The 19,499-nt window shown below is 54.2% G+C and overlaps 1 protein-coding gene across 1 annotated transcript in view; it reads left to right on the top strand.

The window, feature by feature from the left end:
* PHF21B (PHD finger protein 21B) overlaps nucleotides 1-16,683 on the top strand; it is a 97,010-nt gene extending 80,327 nt beyond the window's left edge. Inside the window, 8 exon segments of the mRNA XM_082635650.1 lie at nucleotides 4,391-4,442; nucleotides 6,821-6,897; nucleotides 9,254-9,308; nucleotides 10,238-10,260; nucleotides 11,265-11,423; nucleotides 12,774-12,849; nucleotides 13,171-13,274; nucleotides 14,751-16,683. Coding sequence (XP_082491776.1) covers nucleotides 4,391-4,442; nucleotides 6,821-6,897; nucleotides 9,254-9,308; nucleotides 10,238-10,260; nucleotides 11,265-11,423; nucleotides 12,774-12,849; nucleotides 13,171-13,274; nucleotides 14,751-14,969 — 765 coding nt within the window. The 3' untranslated portion in view covers nucleotides 14,970-16,683.
* Nucleotides 16,684-19,499: the final 2,816 nt, after the last annotated feature.

Raw genomic sequence — 19,499 nt, 5'->3', positions numbered from 1 at the left:
CAAAATTCTTCTGGCAAGAGAGGAGCAGAACCAGGCCTCCCTGCTAGTCCAGGAGCCAGCCTGTGCCTGGGGCCACCCCTGGGCTGGGCAAGGCCAGGGTGACTGCACACTTGCTATAAGGCGAGGGTAAGCAGTAGGGAGAGAAAATGAAACATAAAACAGAGAAGAAAAGAAGCAGTGCCCAAGGTGAGTCTGTAGACAGAATTGTAAAACACATGATGCAATCTAATGCTAAGAAGGGCAATCAATAAAATCAACTTTTGGAACATGAATTTATTCAAGATGAAGCTAATTTTGTGGCGTATTCATAGCAATGACTTTTAAATATGTTTAGGATACTCAAAGAAGTTAAAAATAAAGGAATAACATCCACTTGAAATAAATAAGGAATAATGAAACAAAAAATCATGAAAATTAAACATCAGACAGTTACAAAAATTATTTGAAAATCTGGTAATGAAAAACATGGTGATTGAAATAAAATTAATAGGATGAACAGAGGTAATTAGTGCTTTGGAATATGGCACCACTGAGATAGCACAGAGATGCAAAGAAGCATAAAAAATTGTATATATGTAATTTTATATATATATAAAATTATATATATATGTATAAATTATATATTCATATATATATATATGAAGCAGCAGAACTGAGTGGTGTGGGCGGGGCCTTGCTGAAGGCCAGGGAGCTGCAGGTTGCAGAAAGAGTCATCCATACTGAGGACCACAAGTCTGTATTCAAGTGCAAAAGGACAGGCAGTGTCTATGAGCTGCACTTAGGGTAGACAGGACTGGGACCACACAAAGGAATATGGAAAGAGAACCTCCGTAAGGCCTCCAGGAGCAGAGAAGGTGCCACAGGACTCTCCTTGACCTTGTTGGGCAGCAAGGAGGCATGATAAAACAGAATCCCACTGAGGCACCATATTTGAAGAGTGAAGTCAGTACAAAGCCGCCGTAAGGAGAAATAAGAGAAACAATTTTTACCATAAATAAAAAATACTACCGCCAAAGTCCAGTATTCTACTATGAATTAAAAGAAAGAAATCAATACAGTAATCACTACTAAGGAGGAAACTGCAGTGCTGAAAGACAAGGACTGAGGGAAGAGATGGCTAAATGGCCGAAGTACTGGAGGGAGGGAAACGTGAGCTGAAAATGTTCAGGAAAAAATAGGAAGACCATCACATAAATACATAACTGGGGGAGCACAGGGCACCGTAGACACAGCAGAAGACAGAGTGAGACCTAGGAGGCAGGAGTGAGAGAAGTATACAAAACAAGAAAGAATGGATTTTTAAATATTAGGAAGTGGTACCTAGAGAAGACAAGCAAAGAAGATACAACAGGTGGATAATTGGAGGCTTTAAAGAAGAAAACCGGGATGTCGGGGCAGAAGAGCTACAGTAAAACTTGCCCACGGTTCCCTGTGATATGAATTTGGCTATGATGTGGTCGGCAGTTTGCTCCTGTTATGTCAGTGACGGTGGGCTGACGTTATCTTCTGTGGAGGAAGGGCTGGAGGGAAGGGAAGGCTGAGTGGGGAACCAGGAGGCAGAGCATGGGCTCCGCTAGTATTGGCCCAGCCCAGTCTTCCCAGTTCAGGCCAGTGAAGGGGGTGCCAGGACTGGCAGATTCCTAGGGGCCACTGTCCATTCAGTCACAGGACCCTAGAAGTGACATTGAAACCAGGTGGCACCAAATTGCAGCCTGCGCTGGCATCAATTGGCTGAAGCTTGCTGGACCTCAGAACCCCTGTTGGAGCAGATCTGCGGCCACCTCAGTCATTTTTAGTAGTCTTGTGTTGACATGAGCACACGTCTTACAGGATTGAATCTGATGGGCCTGACTTTTCATGGTGTGGTGATGCTTCACTGTTTTTAAAAGATAATTCAAGGGACTTCCCTGGTGGCACAGTGGTTGAGAATCCACCTGCCAATGCAGGGGACATGGGTTTGAGCCCTGGTCCGGGAAGATCCCACATGCCACGGAGCAGCTAAGCCCATGCACCACAACTACTGAGCCCACATGCCACAACTACTGAAGCCCACACGCCTAGAGTCTGTGCTCCGCAACAAGAGAACCCACCACAATGAGAAGCCCATGCACTGCAACGAAGAGTAGCCCCCGCTCGCTACAACTAGAGAAAGCCACCGTGCAGCAACCAAGACCTAAAGCAGCCCAAAAAATAATAATAATTAAAAATTTTTTTAATTTAAAAAAAAGGTAATTCAAGAAAATTTATTGAAATAAAAGGAGACTTTAATTTCTATACTGCAAGGACACACTAGGTACCAGGGGAAGTTGACATGTGTGCTGGGTTGACATTGGGTCACAGCCCAGTAAAGTCACTGACTTAATGGAAACGAAAGGATACGTAAGCATCCAGGCAAAAGCAATCAAGTCGCTTTAGAGGGAGAACAACTGGGCCGGCTTCTCACTTTTCCATAGCAACCATTCAGTCCAGAACACAGGAGAGCGGGAAGAGAGAAGGGAACCCAAGGATCTTAGGTGCAACCAAGATGTCCTTCACATTGAAAGGCCACAGACTAAAGGTTTTAAATCTGCCAAGAACTCAGGAAATGATGTTCCCATGAGCCATTCATGAGAAACTACTAGAAACTCAACCCCCATCGACCACGAGACGCTTGGGAAAGCTTGGCACCAACGCTGGTTGAGCGTCGTGCATATTTAACTACAGAGTAAAACAAACAGGATAAGGGTGCTGGAACAGAATGTAAATATTACATGTATAAGATGACACATAAATATTAATGTGTAAGATTCACTTAAGTGAACAGAGCGAGGGAGAGAAGGTAGGAGGAATAAGCTTTCAGATTGTCACGTTTGTAGAGTTGGAACTGTCAGTGGATCGAAGAATATGATTTAAAGCTGACAAATTGAGGCAAACTATTTTCAACAGCATTGAAGTAAAAACTGGAAAGAAGGAGTAAACAGTCGCTATTTGAGATGCTGCAGAAAACCCAGGAGAATCTCAGTGGAAAAACTGCTGCAGACAATAAGAGAATTCAGCGTGCCGGCGGGTGTGATATTAACTTACAAACGTCAGTAGTCTTTAGAGAAACACATAGCAACCTGTTAGAAGCTTTCTAGACAACTGCATTTGTGATTGCAACAGAAGGATGAAATGCCAAGGAATAAACATGATAATCAATACCTGTTTGAGGAAAAGTTTGAAACTCCTGAAGACAAAGAACAGAAGCACCTTGTGGTTTTGGAGAGGAAAATTTAATATTATTAGGTTGTCGTTATGTCCTAAGTTAATTTATAATTTTAGCATCATCCCAGGAAATATACCAACTGACTCCCTCATTCTCAGAACTGCCGAAGATGGTTTCTAAACTTCACATGAAAAAATAAACAAGAAGAGCCGAGGAAGCTCAGAACAGGAAAAAACAGGGACGGGATTCTAATGCTATCAGATTACTGTAAAGCCTTGAAAACTAAAAGTGAGGTGGTAGCTCATGAATAGATGGGAAGATTTAAGGAATGGAATAGAGGGCCGTGTGTGTGTGTGTGTGTGTGTGTGTGTATGATAATCTAGTGTGTGATTCACTCTTCAGTGAAAAGCGGAGAGATGGAATTTTCAATCAATGGTATTGGAAAAAATGAGTGGCCACATGGAATAAAATGAATCCATATAACCATATACGACAGGATGAATGCCAAATAGATCAAAAATTTTAATGGAAAAAGTGAAACTCTAGGTACTAAGATAAAAATAAGCAACTTGCTTTCTAAACTCAGAGTCTCTAGCTAAGATGCAAAAATCCAGACACTGCAAAAGAAAATACTGATAAATTCTACTATGTACAATTTTTAAAAAGTCTATATGGCCAAAAAAAAAAAAGCACCAGTGGGACCTAATCCCCACCTCCCTAGATGGGGGCTGTGCGTAGTGACCTCCTCCCAAAGGTGACAGCGTGGACGGGGGTGGGGTAAAGAGGGACTTTGCAGAGCAGACGCCTGACAGCCACACCTCAGCCAGGTGATCAGGGTCAACATCACAGTGATCAGCCATGTTGACGGTGCGTGCGATGCGCCGAGGGGATGGGATGAGGGCCCTTCACCTCTGTGGTCTCCCTGCAAAACCCAGGACCCCAGTCTAATCCTGAGAAAAACATCGGGCAGATCCCAGACAAGAGTCTGCCTCCAAAATTCCTGGTCAGTCCTCAAACAGCCAAGGTCATCTAAAACAAGGACAGTCTGAGAAACTATCACAGCCCAGAGGAGCTAAGGAGACAGGATGACTGATGTCATATGGGGTCCTGGGTGGGGTCCTGGGACAGAGAAAGGGCATTAAATGAAAACTAAGGAAACCCAAAATAGAAAAGCCGCGTTAACCCTTCTCTGTTTCCTTCCCTCAGAAAATCGCCTTCATGGTAGCACTGGGCCTGGTGACAACGGAGCATCTGGAAGGTGAGGATCCTTGTGGCGGAGCTGGGCCTGGCCTGCGGGGTGGGGCGGGGGGTGGCTGAATTGGCATCAGACAGAAGCAGTGGGTCTCGGATTCCCAGTCAGATGGCAGCACCCGGGTGTGACCCACCTTCTGCGTGGTTGATGCCAAGTGCCAGGTGGTCATCACAGAGACCAAGGCGCCTGCCTGCTTTCCCAGCCTGTGACTGTGCACAAAACCCACTGTGTCTATTTGAGGGACCTTGTGCATTCCCTGCCTCCAAGTTGGAGGCAGCACAGTGAAGTGATAAGAGCAAGGTGCCCAGCTCGGCCGTTACTAACTACTCAGGCTTGGGCAAGTCACCCAGCTCCTCTGGGCCTCAGTTTCTGTGTCTGTGAAATGGGACAATAACCCACCCTTCCTCCTGGGACTGTTGTAAAGAACCAAGAGGAGTGCCCAGCACCACCTCCCCTGCTATCGAACTGGTCCATGGGCCCTGTCTGCCCCCAAACCCATCGGTGGAAACCAGAACATCATTTGAGCAGACAGGTCGGCGTAACATTACAGGTGCTGTTTGACTGTCCCGATAAGATCAATCACAAATGAGGTCTGTGCGTCGTCATAGAATCTAAGGGCCTGGAAAGCATGGAAACCAACCTTCTGGTTGCACTTGTGGGGAAGCTGAGGCCAGAGAAGTTGATTTTCTTGCTCAAGGTCCCACAGCCAGTCAGTATCAGGCCCAGGCTGGAATCCAGGTCTCCTGACTCCCAGCTCAGGGTGTTTTCCACGATTCTGACCTCACCGCTAAAATTATTTTATAAAGTGAAAACATCCCTACACCCCAGGTAAATCTGGATTTGGGAAGGAAAACTAACTTGCTTTTCCTCCTTAAAATCGAGGAAAGGAAGGGAATGAACTGAATCCCCCAGTGCCCGAGGCACTTACAGGCTTTAATCTCAGGTGGAGGTTCTCTCCATCACAGCAGGTGAGTAACTGAAGCCGGGGGAAGGGAAGGGACCTGGGGAGCCCACACAACTCGCCGGGGCCTCCCGTGCACAGCTGAGTCAAACGTGCCCAGGAGGTGGGTCCAGGCCTTTCCACAGCCACCTCCCTTTGCATTCCCTGGGTCTGACTCGCTCTCTGGCGGCAGCTGGGGTGTAGATCTGGGTGCAGAGGGACAGGAGTGTGGCCCAGCCACCCAGACCCCCAAGGCTTCACTGACCTGCCCCCAGTGGGCAAGTCTCATCTGAGCAGCCCCTGCTCGTGGCCCCCTTCCTTCTGCTGTGCAGGGCTGGAAGGGGTTCTCTGAGCTTTCCATCTGAATGTCTGAATACTCCTGCTTGAACTTGAGTGTAAGGAATCCAGCTCTGCTTGGCGGCCTTTGAGAGCTATTTATGCTCTGCCTTTGGGGTCATGGAGGCAGCCTGAGGCAGCGGGACTGGCCTGCACATCCAAGTCAGAGGTCCTGTGTTCAAGCCCTGGCCGTGCTGCTTACAGCTGGGTGACCTTGGGCAGGCTCCTTCCCCACTCTGAACCTCAGTCTCTTCATCTACAACGTGAGGAAAACCACATCTTCAGACTTTGCAGGGGTGTCGTGGCGACTGAGATAAAAGCACTCTGCGAATACATTTGGGAATGTTGTGATTTTTATAAATCATACTCATTGTGAAAACTCTCCTCCCTCTTGCCCATGATACCCTAAATACTTAATTTATTTGGACTCTATCTTTTCCCAAAGAGGGTCTGAGTTTCCTTACAGGAAACACACAAATAATACTGAAACAGTTTCAGAGAAGAAATCAGGTCCAAGAGACAGAGATTCGGAAATAATGTCAAAACAGCTACACACAGAGAGACAGGGCCCACCTGGCAGTCAAAGCAAAGGAAGAAAATGAAAATGAGGGGGAGAGAAAACCCAGTTCTCGAGCTGCATGAGGCCCACCACGCCGGCCCCCATCAGGAGGACTCGTGCCTGGCGTTCTGGGGGTCAGGCTGCCGAACAGAGGCTGCACCTGCCCTTCCCAGGAGCCCGGAGTCCCACCCTGCAGCTCAGCCAGGCCAGCGTCTGACCAGCAGGCATCTGCTGTCCCCAGGGTCCCATGAGAGACATCCCCGGGCCAGAGGATGGCACACGGGGCCTTGCTGAGAACAGGTGCCTGGATTCTGGGTACCTCCCATCCTCCCACCAGTCAGTCCTTCAGCCTGGGGCCAGCAGGTCCGTCCTGCCTCGAAGTGAGCAATTCCCGGGGCACCCACCCGCCCGGGGCCACTCTGGGGCGCGGATGCCAGGCAGAGGGGCTGTAGGGCAGGAAGGGATGGTGGCGCCCGGGGTTTGCAGAGGAGGCATCCAGGGTCCTGGGGCAGGAAGATGCCAGTAACTGCTGCATCTGTGCCTTTCCAGAAATCCAGAGCAAGCGCCAGGAGCGGAAGAGAAGAAGCACAGCGAACCCCGCCTACAGCGGCCTCCTAGAGACAGAGGTGAGGGACCCGCCGTCTCCACACCAGGGAAGGGGGAGGCTCCCCTGGGCTGGCCTCCCTCACCTGCCCCTCCAGGGATTAGAGTTCAGGGAGTGCCATCAATAATTCTTTCTTTACCTCCTGGGCTCAGAAGCAGTTGAGAGACAGATGCAGAGGATCGGGATGTCAGTGGGGCGCCTCACCTAGGCTGCCCTGGGGGGTGTGGTCGGGATGGCGCTTGCAGCCGGCTCCGATTCTTCACCCTGATTATCCGACATGAGGTCTGCTCGCAGGCAGTGCTGGCCGCCTGGGCCTCCCGGGACCACTCGGGCCCAACTTTGGAGCCCGGCCAGCTTGGTGGAGCTCGTGACTTGGAGAGCCAAGAATGTGAGGCCACAGAGAGAAAGTCCCGGAAGGGGCTGGGCTGAGTGACGGTGGTTCCTTGTCTCCCCCCGGGAGGAGGGAAGGGAGCGGCCGTGACTCCAGCTGACTTCCCTCCGTGTGGAGGCGCGAGGCCAGGAGCAAGAGACGTGGCCTGGCATGCCCGGCTTTCCCTCCTCCCGACGCCCTGAGCCCAGCTCCCCTTCACACGGCGGTACCCCGGCTCCAAGACTGTTTCCTCATGGTGGGTAGCGTGCACTTCCCCCAGATAGCCGAAACTGGTAAAATAGGGCATTAAAGTGAACTCCAAGACAGGGAATTCCCTCACAATCCAAATCCCGTCCAGACTCCCTGCCCGGGGCCCGCTGCGGCCCTGTAAGGAGATGATGAGAGTAACCAAACACCAGCCAGTGATGCAGTGTCAGGACTTAAGGATGCCTTCCGGGGAGCACCTTGGCCCCCTCCCATCAGCACATTCCCAGGGAAAAACTGAATCCAGAATGAGATCTTCTTGCCTTTGCAAATTAAAGTCCAAAATTCTAGGCTAAAATCCAGATGTCATCTCCCAGAAGCTGGCTCTGCAGAGGCTGCCAGCAGCCTTTCCCAGATGCCCTGGGCTTTCCTAGGGAATACTCCCTGGAATCTTCCCCGAGAATGGAAGCCATTGCCTGAAGGCCCCGAAGTCGGGCAACCCCCTGACATGGAGCCATGTCTGCAGAGGCCAGGGCCTGGCACATTCCAGAGGTCAGCAAGACTCTGCAGGGCCCGGAGGAGGGTCACCGATATGCCATGCTCGCTTCCCCTGGGGTGTTCGTCAGCCTGGGCCAGTGGTCCCAAACCTATGGCTCACAAACTGGCCCTCACTGGGAGGGAGGCTCCCGTGGGTGGCCCTGTGGGGAGAGCCCACCTGTGTCTGCGTCGCCTGGCTCCCCAGCCCGCCCGCCTGTCCTTGCTTGTACTGTCCCCCGACTCCTGCTCGGAGAACACACGTGTTTATACCTGCTCACTTCCTCCCCAATTTTCTGAGCAAGCCATGTCCTGAGACGGCCCCAAGCGCTGGGCCCCATTTGTGAGAGTCACAGAGCCGTTTCTGCATCTCCACCCAAGGAGACAATGTGTCCTCTGTACAGTATGGGCGCTGTCCCCTTGGTTGTGCTCACTGATGGAAGCGTCCCCTGCTCTGTGGGCATGGCTGTGACCTCTTCTCCGAAGCCTGTGGCCACGGCCAGAGATGACCTGATTAGCGAATCAAGAGCCGATGCAAAGCCCTGTGACCTTGAGCCCTGGACACATATGTAGCCCAGGAGTAGCCCTCCTGTGGGTCCCTCCCTTGGCCCTGAACACAGCCCAATCATGTCGAGAGAGATGGGTTTACAGCCCATCACCCAAGTCTAGAACCATCTTCTTGCCACAGCCAAAGCCATGTCGAACCACCAAAGTCTGAACCCACGTGGCCTGTGGTTGCTAAAGCCCAGGACTAAAGCCACCTTCTGGAATATACCAGGAACTTCCATCTACCCGTGATGTTTTGGGCACCAGGGGCCACTCTTTGTGGTCAGGGTTCCTGGAACTCATGCCGAGAAGTGGGGTTTAGCGAGCCAGTCCATAATACACCTCATTTCCCCACCTGACCCCAGAACCAGCTGAGAAAGAAGATACAGGAGGAACACAGATGGATAGCCACATGTCAGCTTTGTTACTGATTTGCCCCAATCGGAGAGCCCTAACCTTCCTGAATGAGGCAGATATTCCCACGGGGAGCAGGGATGGACCCGTTGGGCAGAGCCTTTGCTGGCTTTTGCCCTGGCCAACCTGTCTCTCCCCCTCCCCATGCCCCTGTGTCTGTACCCGTTTCTGCCTCTGGCCGTGGGTGTCCGGCTGGAGCCCGGAGCCCAGGATGGGGAGCCTGTCCTGGGTGAGCCCTGGGCGGGGTCAGTGTCACCCAGGAGGGCTCCCCACGATCTGGTGGTTTGGTTTGGTTTTCTGTCCCCTGCAGAGGAAGCGGCTGGCGTCCAACTATCTCAACACCCCCCTGTTCCTCACAGCAAGAGGTAAGCGCTTCTCCCGCAGGGCAGCTTTGGGGCTGGGCTGGGCCGTACCTCCCTCCACAGGCAGCGGCCTGGCTACCCAGCCTGCGCTGTCCACAGCAGCGGCCACATGGTTGCTGACCGGCAGATAGCGCATCACAGCTCACCAGGCCCCCTGCGCCATGGCCACGCTTGTCCTCACATACCACGTTACCTCCCTGGGCCTTGGTTTGCTGATCTATATAAAATGGGCCCATAATAGTCCCGGCCTCTCAGAGCTGGGACAGTGACAGGAGGGGTGAACGTGACAGCACTTTGTGAACTGTTGAGTGCTGTGTACACGCAGGAACTGTTTTTCCCACTGGATGGTATGATTTCCAGAAATTAAAAAGAAAACTACTTTTTGTGATCATTAAAATACGTGGTTTGGCATCACTCACTAGAATGGAAGTGCCTTATGGCTGAAGACGAGCTGACAGTAAGTCACTCTGAGGGACCCCTGGAGCGATGTTCCCTGCGCTGGACAGCTCACAGCTGCCATGTGCCTCGGGGAGCTCAGGGGCCACCATGAACCTATCTCTGGGCGGGTCCTGGCCATGACTGGGGCAGAGACTGTTACTTCCATGGTGCCCTGGATGAGAACCCAGGAGTCACTGGGGCCTGTGACACTCCCGTCAGGCCCTGGGTGAGGACCCAGGAGTCACTGGGGCCTGTGGGGTGAGGACCCAGGAGTCACTGGGGCCTGTGACATTCCCACCAGGCCCTGGGTGAGGACCCAGGAGTCACTGGGGCCTGTGACACTCCCATCAGGCCCTGGGTGAGGATCCAGGAGTCACTGGGGCCTGTGACACTCCCATCATGCTCCTTTCACACTGGGCCTCATGGACTCCAGTCCTGACTGGTGCCCCTCCCGTGCCCTCTAACATGCTCTCCACACTTCTTCCCTGTGCTAGCCAATGAGGACCCCTGCTGGAAGGTACGTGTGCCCTGGTCTTCACGCCTGGTTGGGGGGTGGGGCATGCTTTCCATACAGTCCAGGTAGGGTCACTCCTGGCCGGGGGCACGGGACCCCAGCATCCTGCTTCCCTGGAGTGGAGCTGAGGGCCTCGGGCTCCGTCCTCGGTGCTGAGGGCTTTGTACAACACCAGTCCACTATTCAGCCTGCCCAGCAGAGTTGGACATCACCACAGGGCTCAGCCCGCAGGTTCAAGCAGGAGCCCTCTGGACGCAGGGGTACCGGGAGCCACGAAGCCCTGAATGGAAGCAGCCGATGCTGGGTGCCTGTGTGTTCTGTCTGGCCTTGCTGTGTGACCCTGGGCAGAGCTGGTCCTCTCTGGTCCTCATTCCCTACCTCATAAGGGACTGGACTTGGGTCTCAGGGTCTCACCCCACATGCCCACATTTCGATGATTGTGCGAGACCCCAACCCACCACACATGCACCACGTCCCTGCTTCCCAGGATGCTGGCTGGTCATGACCTCATTTGTGGGCGCGGCTTCAGAGTTTATTTTCAGTGTCTTTCTTTACTGAGTTTCAGATCTAATTGTAAAAGACATTTCTAGTCCCTACATGCCTGTAACAGTCAAACCGCTAAAAAGCACCATGTGATGAAACTCCCGTTAGGCCGTGCTGTTTGCAGCCATAACCCTGCAGTGTCGCAGGTCCGGTGCCGTGGCGGGCAGCCTTTGTCTGCAGCCACCCTGTAGCTGTAGGCCGGCCCGGGCGTGGAGACAGGAGGTGCCTTGAGCCCGAGTCCTGCTGCGCGGAGCCCACACACCTGGAGGGGTGCTGGCTTTGAGGCAGGAGACCCGGATGCTGCTGGTTTCCAGGCCTGTGCCCCCTTGGTCATCACCCCTCCTCCTCCTCTTCCCGAGCTGCTGAGAACCCTGGTGGAAGAGCTGGGCCCCAGGCAGGTCCTGCACCCCAACCCCCAACTCCCAGCCCGGCTGACCTGCCTCCCACCCTCCCGTCTCTTCCAGAACGAGATCACCCACGATGAGCACTGTACTGCCTGCAAGCGAGGGGCCAACCTGCAGCCCTGCGGTACCTGCCCAGGGGCCTACCACCTCAGCTGCCTGGATCCGCCCCTCAAGACAGCACCCAAGGGCGTGTGGGTGTGCCCCAAGTGCCAGCAGAAGGTACAGGAGGCTGTGTCCCTGGGGAGCGGCCGCACCCTCACCCTCACCATCTCCCGGAACCGCAGGGCCCTCCTTCACCGGGCACAATGTCTGAGGCCACTCAGACCATCTCTGCTTCCTGGGCCGTCCCCCGCGTGAGCAGAGACGGGGAGGGCGGTGGAGGGGTGAGGAGAGGAACTGGGTGAAGAACAGGGCTTCGCAACTTGGGCACAATTGACGTTTGGCCCAGGATAATCCATTTTGGGGGCCGTCCTGTGCACTGCAGGGTGTTCAGTGTCCCTGGCCTCCACCCACTAGATGCCAACAGCAGCCCCCATCATGGCCACCTCAGACACTGCCGGTTGAGGACCACGGGTGTAGAGTGAGCAGAGGTTCCCTCTGCAGCTGTCTGACTTGGTGACTCCAGATTTCCCAGGGAAGAACCGAACTAACAACACAAACCACAAAAAACAGTGCCAGTTAGCACGTTTGATCTCACTGATGACAACACGCAAATGAAAAGCTATCAAATTAGCAAAAACGACAACACTCCCTTCTGGTGACGGTGCGGTGAAGCGGGCACTCTTACATGTTGCCTTAAAGATGTGTACTTTTTTTAAACCCGGCGTCTTGCTTTGGGGAATAGAGTCTAAGGAAATAGTCATATACAGGTAAAGTTCTGTGCAAAAAGAAGCCCCTCATCCTTTCTTTATAAAAGGGAAAAGAAGGAAACAGCCTGGCTTCCCCCCAGGAGTTGGTGGAGTAGATTCCAGTGCTTTACTCAGTGAGATGTGGTCATTGAAAATGATTTTTTACAAGGATTTTGCGATCCTTTGGGACTTGTTCACCATGTGGGATTACATTTTAAAAAAATAAAAATAGGACTTCCCTGGCGGTCCAGTGGTTAAGACTTCACGCTTCTACTGCAGGGGGCATGGGTTCAATCCCTCGTTGGGAAAGATCCCACGTGCCATGTGGTGCGGCCAAAAATAAAAAAATAAATAAAAACAAAAAACAGGTTTTATAGCTGCTGTATAGTTTGATCATCAGCCGTCCGAGAAGAAACAGTGTGCGGAATAATAAAAACCTGGGACAAGATACCTGTGTTTGGCTGGGTGGTGGGGAAGTATCAGCATTTTTAAAAGTAGGCTTTTCTACAGCATGTATTACTTGTGAAATCATTGGGCAGTCATCTTTTTTTCAAACAACACAACTCTCGTGAGCGCCTGTCACTCTGGGTTTTGCGGGGACCTAGGGAGAGGGTGGCTATGACAGTCCAGGAAGCTCATCCCCCCACCAGCCCGGGTTACACAGCCAGGGTGTGCCGGGCCCCGGGCTGCCCACTGGCTCAGTTCCCTGTCTGCCCTCCAGGCCTTAAAGAAAGACGAAGGTGTGCCCTGGACCGGGATGCTGGCTATTGTGCACTCCTACGTCACCCACAAGACAGGTAAGAAAGACACCCTCGGGATCTGGGAAAGGGCACCGATTCCCTTTTGTCTAACCCTGCCCCTAGACCACTGGACTCACTTTGGGCCCAGCAGAGGCTGTTCTGGGCAAGAGCTCCCTGGGACTAGTCCTGGGTGCAGGGCAGTTACTGCAGGGATGGAATTCCAGTCCCCGTGCATCCAGCGAGAGCCGCCGGCCCCTGCAGGAGGATGTGGCCAGAACGACCTCTAGGCCTGGGGTTCTTTCTACCTCTCCTGCTCAGCCTCGGCCCAGCCCCTGCTGGCCTGCAGTTCCCTGTGGGGCCTGGTCTTCTCTTTCACAGTCAAAGAAGAGGAGAAGCGGAAGCTGCTGCAGAGGGGCAGCGAGCTACAGAGTGAGCGCCGACAGCTGGAGGAGCGGGACCGGCACCTGGCCTCGGCAGTGAAGGTGCGCGGGGCGGGGTGCAGCGTCTGCCCTTAGAACCACAGGGTGCAGTGAAGGTGCGCAGGGCCGGGGTGTGGCGTCTGCCCTTAGAACCACAGGGTGCAGAGTCAAAGCATCGCTGTCTGGTTGCTGAGGCCCCAGGAGAAGACAGACTCACCACCATCACTTAGCAAGTCAGCAGGTGGAGAAGGCAGCTGTGTGACTCATTTGACAAATAGTTATCGAGCAGTTGAGCATCTGGCTCTACTGCTTCTCAGCTCTGTGACCTCAGCAAGGCCCTGACCATCTCTGAACCTCAGTTTCTTCTTGTATAAAGTGAACACAGTGATTTCTTCTCTGTAGAGTGGTGATAAACAAGATGATGGTAATGGTGGTGGTGATGATGGCAATGATGATGATGGAGGTGATGGTGGTGGTAGTGGTGATGGTGATGATGGTGGTGATGGTGATGATGGAGGTGATGGTGATGATGGAGGTGATGGTGGTGATGGTGATGGTGGTGATGATGGTGGTGATGATGGAGGTGATGGTGCTGATGGTGGTGGTGATGGTGGTGGTGATGGTGGTGGTGATGGTGGTGATGGTGGTGGTGATGGTGATGGTGGAGGTGATGGTGATGGTGCTGATGGTGGTGGTGATGGTGATGATGGAGGTGGTGATGGTGATGATGGAGGTGATGGTGATGGTGCTGATGGTGGTGGTGATGGTGGTGATGGTGGTGGTGATGGTGATGGTGGAGGTGATGGTGATGGTGCTGATGGTGGTGGTGATGGTGATGATGGAGGTGGTGATGGTGATGGTGGAGGTGGTGGTGATGATGGAGGTGATGGTGGTGGTGGTTCTGATGATGGTGGTGATGTTGGTAACAGCAACTGGTAAAACCCTTTAAATGTAGTATCCCGTTTAATCCTCTCCATAACCCTATGAAGAGGCTCTGTGATTATTCTTAGAGTTTGGGACGCAGACTCAAGGAGTTTATTTGCCCAGGCAGCACATAATTACAACTCTAACTCGAGGCGTCAGTCCTTAACCACTTCACTGTGTCGCCATGGTATATAAAAGGCTAGAAATGGCCATGAATACAGCAGGCCAGAGGAAGTGCAGAAAACTGGCCAGTGGCCTGAAGGTCGTCTGCAGGGCTGCACTTGAGCCAAAACAGGCTCGGAGCTTCCTCCAGCGGCAGAGGTAGATGTGGTCAGCTAGGCAGCCTCACAACCACGAGGCAGCACGTTCCCACATGCCTGCAAAGCACATCATCTCCCGCCCTGAATGTTTAAGACAAACTTCTCCTGTGGGTCTGGCTGCCGTTTAATTCCATTTTTCGCTTCTGCCTAGTGTGCGTGAGGCCCTCTTCCTGGTTTCTTTCAGCCTCTGCGGTGGAAGGGAGGGGCTTTCCGAGAAAGCTGAGGGGTGGCTGCCCCAGGTGGCTTGTGTCACTGAATTCTGAGACCCTTCTCTCTGACACCCTCCCCCTGACAGAAATGCCTGGAGCTTAAGACAAGCCTGCTGGCCCAGCAGAGGGGCACCCAGTCGTCCCTGGACCGCCTGAGGGCCCTCCTGAGACTGATACAGGGCGAGCAGATGCTCCAGGTCACCATGACGACCACCAGCCCCGCCCCGCTGCTGGCCGGGCCCTGGACCAAGCCCTCAGCAGCGGCCATGCACTCTGCCCTCCAGCACCCCCCAGGGCACAACTGACCCCAAGGGACCCGTCTTCACACCCACGGAAAGTCACTGGGACCCTGCTCACAAGACCTGAGGGTTCTGTCAGCCTTAATTCATAAACACTATGAATTTCAGACAAAAATAAAACCAGACAGAGACAGGAAAGAAGGGAGAAGAAGCTGAGTGAGAGTCCTAGAGCCAGGATGGGTGGGGACGGAGTCCTGCACCCTTCAGGTCAGATGGGACGCCCGGAAGCCAGGTCGGGGCACAGAGTCAGCTCCCTGCTGTTGGGGGGGCTGCCCGGCCCTCCGGCTTCTGGCCACAGCTGTCTCCTCGGCCTCGTGCCACCCCCGCGGGAGAGAGAAGGGCCGAGGTGCCCTGCGGGAGGGGAGCCGAGGACACGACGTAGCCAAGTAGTAGAGCTAGTTGGGGCGAGAGGCGGGTAGCAAATCTAGGTAGACTCAGCCGCCCGCCCTCAGGGGCCGTCGGGCTCACGCCAGGCCTTCCAGAACGCCCGATCCGTGTTGTCAGTGTTATTAGCGTTCAGAATCGCAACTGTTTAACTTGAAGGAAGCTCCCCAGGGGACGCTGCTGTGGCCCGGCCAGGCCTCCGTCTGCCCCCTGGTCTTGGGGGCGCCCTCGCTGCACGCCTCCTTCCTCTGCTGATGTTTTGGACTCATCTTGCCCTCGATGTCTTTTTCTCATGGAGTTTCTGGGCGAGAGATGGAGCTGCAGCCACGCCAGGGAGGCGTTTGGCAGGTTTTCTATTTTGGGTTGAATCGTTCAACTTAACGACTGAAGCCTTTTCTTTCCTCCTTTTGAAGAGCCGATAAAAGTATTCCATTCCTCTTTTCTTGCCAGTACAGACACTATGCCAAAAAATAACTTTACATTTTTGTATGGCGTTTTTATTGTGAGATATTTAATGTGAAGGGGACCCTTGGTGACTTCTTTTCCTGTTCACAATGGTCTCTGCTGCCCGGAATGAACGGAAAACCCCTGGGGTGGGGGAGCTGCCAAACCGGAGGGACCCAGAGGGTTTTTTAAGAAGTGGGAGGAGGGGGAGGAAGAGAGGGCGGTGGCCTCGGGAGACTGAAGGGTCCCTCTTGCTGTCTCCACGAGAGCGAAGGGTGCCCGCCGCCCTGCATCCGGGGTGGGCCATGCGGGCTTGTCACGCCCACTGGCTTCTCCAGTCCCGAGGGACTTAGCACAACAGGATGAGCATCCGGGAGCCACAGGACTCCCACCCCCAGCACATCACACGGTGCCGAATTGCATTGAACATACGTGTGCGTGTGCACACGTGGCCCCATGCACGCATGCACGCACGCTGCCAGGTGCAGAGCAAGGAGGCTGGCCGGAACCCCGCAGACTGCCATGGTCCCTCCTGTCATTTTCACGACTCCGGGAGAAACTGTGCTGTACGATACAGATCTATTTTAATACACTCAACACTGGGTTGAACAAGATTTTTATATTCTTTTATTGATGAACAAAGTGAACTGTAAGACACACGTCTTATATATTGGTTACTCTAGATGCCAATTATGCATTACCGCGTGGCTTGCGATGTAAATGTCTTCAGGTTCCTTTTTTTTTGTTGGTTGGTTTTTCTTCTTGGATGGATTGAATTAAATTTAAAAAAAAAATGTAACGGGAAGATATGAAAGGTTGGACCCGGGAGGGGTAGCTGCCAATGTGTCTTGAGACTTAGTTTTTTGGACCAAGGAGGACCGTCCGATGGATAGTGGGACTAGAGAAAGTGTTTGTCTTAAATATGTCGATGTAGTTTTCCTTCTGTACGATGCATTAAACTCGATGGATGATTTCAAAGCCCTGTGGTTTCTTTCCTTGCCTTCAACAGAGAGGCCTCTGGGAGCACATGGGGCAGGGAGGTGGGAGTTGGAGAGGTTGAAAATCAGGGTCCTGCTTCCTGATCAGGTCCCCACCCCAAGGGAGGGAGGGAGGGAGAGAGGAGAGAGCTCTGGGGCGCCCTCCACGCACAGATTCCCCAGCCCCGGGAGGTGCACCTATTAGGGCCAGGATTGATGGTTGCAAGTACCAGGACCCAGGCCGGGTGTTGTGTGGGGCCCAGGGGCCGTGTCCACACTGCCCCCTCTCAGCATCAGTGTGACTGCTTTCTCTGCCTCCCGGGCAGTACCAAGCTCCCACAACCGCCCTGGGGCTTAGTCAAACTGGGAACAGCCCAACTGGGAAGCCGGACCCCCTGCATCCTTGCTGCAGACATTGTGCAGACGCCTCTGGTTGGCCCAGCTGGGAGAGGAGCCCACTGCTGGACCAGCTGTGGCTAGAGAATGGGACTGGATACAAAATGACTGCCCCCTGGAGCCCCCAGTGGGGGTCCTGTCCCCCCCGGCCCAGGTAACAGAGTCAGACTGCCCCAGCTTTTCTGCCTGATCACTGGGCGCTGTGGACCCCGGGTCTGTGCTCCCCCCACTCCTGAGCTCTCGCTGGCCTTGTCCAGCCTCCTGGGCTTCTGTCTCTGTGCCGGTGACTCCCCGGCCTTCCTCTCCAGCCCTGGCCTCTGCCATGGACCCGAGCTGCCCACGGCCAGCCCCACTGATGTCAGCAGACATCTCAAACGGCTCCGTCTCCACCAGGCCAACCCCTCCCTCACCTACCCCATCCTCGGGGGATTCAGCCTTCCTAAAAGGTGGGCTGGCCCTCCACCCCTGGCCACTGGCCATCTGTCAGCTGTGCCCTCAGAATATTAGCAGGATGTGCCCGTGTCTCACCACCCACACCACCACCTGGGTCTCAGCCACCCTCTCCCCTGGATTACCGCATGGTCACCTTCCCCTTCCCCCGGCAGCCAGTGTGACGGTGCCTCTGTTAAACCCCTGCTATCCCTCCTGGCTCAGCAGAAGCTGAAGCCCCCAAGGCCTCAGCGCCCGCCTCCTCCGACCCCTTCTGCTTCCCTTCCTGCTCTGCTCCACGTCCCCGGCTCTGTTCCAGCCACGTGGCCTCCGGGTGCTACGTGGAACCCACTGGGTCTGCTCCCACCACAGGGCCTTTGCACGTGCTGTGTCCTCACCCGCCTGCTCCTCCCCAGCTGTCTCCCTCACTTGCTTGGGGACATGACCACAGTCCCCTCCCAGTGCAGCTGTCCCCAGGCTCCCTCAACAAGACCTGGCGTTTTCTCTCCTTCCCTGCTCTGATTCCTGAGACTTTCATAACCTACTATGAGTCACCTTCGTATGGTTTTGGCCACTTTGTGAAGGCAGGGAGTTTGGAGACTGGAGGTCCGAGATCAAGGGGTAGCAACAGGGCTGGTTCCTTCTGAGGCTGTGGGACAGAATCTGTTTCTGGCTTCTGTAGCCTCCTCACCCCGTCTCCACTCCACCTGACATGGCCTTCTCCCTGTGTGCATGTCTGTGTTCAAATTTCCCTTTTTCATAAGAACAAGTCGGATAAGGATCCACCTTAATGACCTCACTTATACTTAATCATCCTATTTCCAAATCAGGTCACATTCACAGACACTGGGGGGTTAGGACTTCAACTCCTTTTCAGGGGGACACAATTCAACCCATAACAGACACCTTTCCGTAGGGTGTCTGCAAGCAGCTTCCCTGCGGCTTCTGCTCCCCGGGACCACCCAGGGCTGCCCCCCTTGCCTCGTCCATCCCCACAGAGCCCGCAGAGTGGACAGCCCATGATGTCATCCTGCCGAGGAGCCTGTTCCCTGACGACCTGCCATGTGCCCACCCCACCTGGCTTCTTTCTCGGACCTGCTCTGACACGTCAACCCCTCCCAGGGAACCTGAAGCACAGAGACCTAAAGGGAGACACCCAGGTCACACGGCCAGCAGGTGACTTCATCCCAGGCGGTGGTTCCCGGCCACTCTGCCTCTCTGGACACTGGACACTGGTCACATCGTGGGGCCTTTGTGGCTGGCTGGAGGCCACCCCAACCAAGCTGCATGCATGTGCACTCCTGACCCGGCTAGCGGGCCAGTCTGGGGCTGCAGATGGTGACCGGGCCCCTGGGTGACTCCACCAAGGCGTGAGGGGACAGATGAGGGAGCACAGGCTAGCTAAGTGCTACTGACACACACTGCCCTTCCCCACCCTTTCAGCCCAGACTGCGTGTCCCACGGGGTGGGGGGGCCGGTAAACTCTGCTCTGCCCCCAGCCCATCTCTCAGACTCCCCCATGGCTCCCCGAGAACAGTGCCTGCAGTTTCTGGTGATGCCGCTGGGTGGTTTCTGGTCCCCACCTTGATGTCCCGCCCTCCCCTGAGCAGCAGCTCAGACTGTGACTGGGGGCTCCCCCAGGGACTCCCAGGGCGTCCTGGGGAGAAGTCTGAGCAGGTGGCTGCCATCTGAGAGTGGTGTGAGACCACCTTCCAGGCCATACCGTCCAACACCCTGTCCTGCCTGCTCCGTCCCCTGGGAGGACCCACAGAGCGCTGGGTGCTGGCTGTAGCTGCTGCTACATCCACTGGCCACCTTCTGCGTGACGAGGCCCCAGCACCCACCCCCAAGGATCCTTGGTTTCCAAACAGAACGGAAGGACTCCCACCTACCGGCGGGGCAGCTC

Source organism: Mesoplodon mirus (genome assembly GCF_964341445.2).
Source record: "Mesoplodon mirus genome assembly, chromosome: 11".
Taxonomy (NCBI): Eukaryota; Metazoa; Chordata; class Mammalia; order Artiodactyla; family Ziphiidae; genus Mesoplodon; species Mesoplodon mirus.
This window is presented reverse-complemented; position numbering and strand designations above follow the sequence as displayed.